Source organism: Octopus bimaculoides, chromosome 20 (genome assembly GCF_001194135.2).
Source record: "Octopus bimaculoides isolate UCB-OBI-ISO-001 chromosome 20, ASM119413v2, whole genome shotgun sequence".
NCBI lineage: Eukaryota > Metazoa > Mollusca > Cephalopoda > Octopoda > Octopodidae > Octopus > Octopus bimaculoides.
In genome coordinates, this window is record NC_069000.1 from 9,210,795 (window position 1) to 9,216,652 (window position 5,858).

The window sequence follows — 5,858 nt, forward strand, 5'->3', positions numbered from 1 at the left end:
ATATATATATATATATATATATATATAATAGCAGAGAGGCAGATGGAAATAAAAGACACAACAGCAATTTAAATTCCATCAAAATAATGAGTTTGAAGTTCAGCAATAAACCTACTACTTTGTAGGAGAGAAATATAGTTGATGGAATAATCACTAGTACATTACTTGTACAGAATGTAACAAGTTGATGTTAAATACAACGATACCTTTAGTTTGACACTCAAAAAATTTCTGTAACTACACTACCCTTTAAGAACAGTAGCTATGGTTGCCTTCTGTAATCTAGATACAATTCTTTCATTCATTTATATATATATATACATTATTTAATAACAGTTTTATTTGGTTCCATGCAGCTTAAAGTTTTACGGGCTCGTAAAATGAACCTAGCTCTTCAGGCATGGGTAACCAAATCACATAATTCCTACCAAATATGTTGAGTGCCGCTGTCTTTCATTCAACTCAAGCATATACACACATGAAAAATAGATGAAAAATACTGTGATCATGATTCATTGATTACAATGCAGTAATCTTTGAACAGAAGACATACATTCAAAATCCTTCATAAGTTGAAAGACTGCCCACCCACCCAAAAGTTTAGTTTTATCTCTAAGATGATTCCTCTGGTTAAATTTCCAGGAGATAGTTTATAATAATTCTTATCTTGATTAACTAATACAGTTCTAACACAATTTGATGCTAAGCTATTAATATATTAATCCTCTGACTTCAACAAGAAATTCGTATTTTCTGATTTCCTATTATTGGGTTGGATAATTCTGCAAATTTGAATATTTGTATATAAATTATTACAGCAGTTATTTTTAAAGTTGAGTGCCTTACCTACTCAACTTTGAAGTGTATGCAGCAGGGAAGACATAAGGAATAAGAATAACGGTTATATAATATACACTAAATTTATATTCAATATATTATATTTAAAGATCACTCATAAAATACAGTGTACTATTATAAATAATGGGTGAGATTTTGATGGAATAATAATAGGATTTAAGGAATAACAATAGGATAACCTTTATAATTTAAACAAATATTTCATCAAGTATGTAATTCACAACCCTGTAAACTAATGTTCTCACACTAATATTATTATAAATGTAAGTTCTTGGTAATTTTTCTCTTAATCTTAATTTTTAGTGTGATTATTGTCAAATTATACTGTATTATTTGTATCCTCAGTGTTGTTACTGCTTATTATTGACTCATAAGACCATTTTAATAATGAATTGCTAGGAAAACTAAGATTAATCTCAATAATTGAATAGCAGCAATCAGGAACACAGCGTTGACATTAGGTAGTTATTTATGTAAATAAAACACGCAAAGGTTGTATGGAATGAAATTATATAAAGTAAAGTTCTCAGTAGATTTGAATGATAACAAATTTGAAAGTGAAAATAAAATGGGACAAAACATTTATAAAAATTCTAAAAATATTTATAGTCAGAATATTAAGAAGATGTATGTAGAGAAGAATGTAGTTGTTATTTGAAAAGAGCTTATCTTAGAAAATTTCAGGCTTACATTGTAAGAAGTCTGATTGCAATACATTAAATGAATTGGGCCAAATTTTTATTTTAAAGTTAACTTATAATTTGATTACACAAACTTAACATCTATAATGACTTGTTAATTAAAACATCTGTGACTGAATAGTTATTTGACATCAGTTTATATATGTGCATGTTTGTGCATGTGCATGCTTGCACACACAGATGCTGCTATAACTTTCAATGTAAAGATGAAGAATTATACACACATAGATTCATCTACATCTATATTCAATAGTACTCATATACATAAATATTCATAGTCATATCTCTTGTAGATAATTATACATACATGCAGACAACTATGTAAGTATTTGTCCTAATTCTATATAATGTATTCTACAATCATAAAAGCATACATACAAATAATATTCCAGATATATTTGAAAACTCTACAAAACACTTCACACGGAAATATAAGCATGTCTTTCAATAACAAAAAACACACAAAAGAAAAAGAATCAACAAAGGTTCAAATAAATTAAGTTCCGTGGATGATAAAGCGGAGAAGGACTACTGATGGAGCATAAAATCATCTTCAAAACGGGTGACTAAAACAGCAAAATGTTGCGAGTCAGTCTATGGGGCAAAGGAGATCTATGGAGCAAGTCTATTGGCAAGAAAGTCAACTCATGTTTCATGCTTGCCTACCCTTGAGGTATCCTTGTAGTGACTTTTTGAAGGTTTGCCATGGGACCCTCCATGTGCACGATGTCTGTTATGTCCATGTCTATTCTGAAGTTTGAGCACCTTCATCTCTTTACGAGCTTTACGACCCCGGATCATGGCCTGAATTTTCGTTGCAGCTTCATGAGCTCTTGGATCTTCTGGATCGACTGGTGGCAGTGTTTTCTCTGCGTTTGCCTTCACTTTCATCACTTTCATTTGCTGGCGAGCTCGGAAACCACGAAACTGTGCCTGAATCTTGGTAGCAGCATGGTGAACATTTGGATCATGGAGAAGCACATTTTCATCCTGGGTTTGTGGTGACTCTGGATTCATGCGCTTGTGGTAGACATGCTGCTGCTGGTGCATGTGTTTGTGGGGATGGTGACGGTGGTGGTGGTGGTGGTGATGTCCCTGTTGTTGTTTAGACATTTCATCCTGATAAGATTGACAAACAATTTCTAAAACTGAGATGGGTTTCTACATAGCGATATTATGTATATTGACAATGTAGACAAAAACAGAGAAGGATCTCAAATAGTTACTCTAGTAAGTATTCCTCTTAATATGACACTAAAGTATGTACGGATTCTCTTACAGTTATCATTTAAATTATTGAAAGAATATTTTTCTCTTGTTTCAAAAATACAGTATTTTTAATAAAAATGATTCAAAATTATATCAATGTTAAAGATTTGTCCTACAAAATATATACTTTACAGTGATATTATCATATTATCATATATTTTACTATTAAATAAAAATCATTTTCATATTTTGTTAGACTGTAAACAAAATATAAGAGAACAAGCTAAAATGAAGTTATCTACATATCCTTACTTACATGCAAGGTTAGTAGAAACAATGCATAGGGTAATGGAATTTTAAAAAATGTGTTTTTAGAAAGAATTTGATGCATCTAAAGTTCACTGTTTCGATTTACATAAATACAACTAAGTAGATTGTAACATTTCCCATGTTATTATGAAACCCCTACACACAAACATGCATGCTTGTGTGTATGTATGTGTGTGTGAATGGATGCATATATGTGTGTGTGCATATATATGTGTATGTGAATGTATGTATGTGTATGTATCATACACACACAAGCGCGCATGGCAGCCTGGAACATGGTTGCTAAATGACGATACATATTTTTTTCTTTTATGGCACAAAAATGAATTTCTTGCATCATCATCATCATATATATATATATATATATATAACAGGAAAAAATTCTGTTTTTGATATATTTTTTAATGGTTGTCAGGGCAAGCTTTTACAGTAATTCAAACGGACTGTTTTCTGCTACACAAGTATTTGAAAAAAATACTATGAGCTTGTAGGAAGCTGAATTCATGATCTAGTTTCAATTTTTAGCTGTAACAGTTTCATTTCACTTATCTTGCTGATGTCTTTGACAAAGCTATGACTGTCCCAACCTTCTATAACTCCACTCCATCAATCAATGTAACACTCAGAGAATTTGGTGAATAGTTAATTGTAAAAGGCAAAGACAATATTCTATGGAAATGAATTAGCTTGTAATAAATCTATTTTCTTCTTGCATTGATTATCTTTATCAACATGTTACTTTGTCCTTTTCCATGATTACGCACAGATAACAATGTACTCTTAGATTCATATCTCAAGATTTGTAAGATGTATTAGCTTCAAGTGTGTGAATGTTTCATTGATTCAACTGAAATCAAATCTCTGAATGCATGAAGTATGTTAGACAGCTAAATTCTATAGTACAAGCTTTACTTTGTAATCTCTTTTGTCCAGGTCTATCTAAGAAATGAGTTAAGGATAGAGAAAGTAATGCTCAAATACAGTTGAGATAAAATGACTGATTGAACACAGTATATGTATAATTAACAATTAAAGTTAAGTCAAATTCTACTGAAAGCATTTCATTGTCTTTAAGTAAAACACTAGATTCTACAGGAGAATAGGCTTATATTAGGCTTTGTGGGAGAAGTTATCAATGATGTCAAGTACACTATTCACAAGGAATATTTATTCTCCGTCCATTAAGGCTGTAGAAATTGAATTTCAGGGGTACAGTCCCTATGAATCCCTATTAAACCAAAATTGCGAAATAGTGAATTCTGCTTTAACTACTTGTTCTCAGAATATGCAAAACATGCTGGTATGGAAAAGCAGATGATGATGGCAGCAAATGATGATAACAATGAAATAAATCTGTAAGTCAGTCTGAACTCTAAATGAATATAGGAAAGTTAATGCAAAATTAAAAATTACATTTCAATCTAGATGATACTTTCAAGAAACTAATGTGAAATACCTTTCAAATCTGTTTGAGAATTCAAATACAATCTAGGAAGGAAAGATTCACATAGCTAAAGGAAAAAGCTAAAATGATGTCTACCAAATCTTTTAGCAAACATTATTTGAGTTAATCAGAAGCTGTATTAATGGAAAAGTGTTATATTCAAGATTATTCATGATTAGGTAAGTTGAAAAGTAAATTTATCTACTTTAGAACTGCTTAGAAATGTTTTTTGTAAATGTTAAAAACAGTTTATATTTATTTATATTGAGCTAGCTAAAATACTCAGGTATTTCCAAAGACATTACATGTCTTAATGCATAATATCCTTTAGATCAATCATGAGTGGCCTGCAGTACTTTCTGAACAGCATGTCTAATGATAAATTATCTAGAATTTTTTTTAGTAGTGTGGCCCACCTTATGATGAGCCATGTCTCATATGGCCTACTTCTTGAAAAAATTGCCTATGCCTGCTTTAGATGTTACTGATGTGACATGTTTTACATAACTACCACTAAACTGTGATTTGATTCTTACTTATGTATTGAAAGAAAAACTACTAGAGTGGCTGTTCAGATATTTTTATTTGAATGTACACTTCAATATAGACTTCCATCAGGTAAAGATAGTATCTTCTTGTTAAGCACCTGGAGAAAATACTGACTTTTTTAACCTTATGTAGATCTCTGATAATTTTTTGTAAAGTTAAACAGTTGAGAGACAAACTACCTCCTACATAAGATGTGTATCTCCCAAAGATTACTTTTGAGAGAAGTCAACAATAAAATACAAGGGGTTACCCATCCACCAGTTAATTAAACAGTGTGTCCACACATAGTGCTGATGACAAAATATGAATTGACAGTCTCTTGTCTTTATGCTCAGTACCTTATAAACTTGGCTGTTTGTGATTTCCTGGCCATTCACAAAATACTAAAAAGAGAGTACTGTTGAATAATTCTAATTTAGCTTTCTGAACATTGCTTCGTTTGAGAAGCTACATATATGATAACCCCAAACCACTAAAATTTATTTATCAACATCTTAAAGCTTGCCAAGGATTTTTCAACTTAACTTTAATGTAGCCTGAAATGTATAGTACAAAAAATTATTTATAAATATGTTTTTTTTTATATTTCTAAGCAAGCTCACTGTATTTAGATTTTATAAATGTTTCTTCCAAATTCAATTTACTTCAATTTTATTGAAAATGTAAGAGAAATATTATGCGTGTATACACATACACATACACACACATATGTATGCACATACACACACACACATACACACACACACACACACACACACACACACACA

The 5,858-nt window shown here is 30.9% G+C and overlaps 1 protein-coding gene across 1 annotated transcript in view; it reads right to left on the minus strand.

Moving 5' to 3' along the window:
- The window catches only part of LOC106874758 (uncharacterized), a gene marked incomplete at its 3' end in the record, with an annotated part of 317,509 nt that overhangs the window by 38,993 nt on the left and 272,658 nt on the right, over nt 1–5,858 (minus strand). The window contains exon 6 of the mRNA XM_052975193.1: nt 2,226–2,678. Coding sequence (XP_052831153.1) covers nt 2,226–2,678 — 453 coding nt within the window. The remainder of the gene's footprint in view (nt 1–2,225; nt 2,679–5,858) is intronic.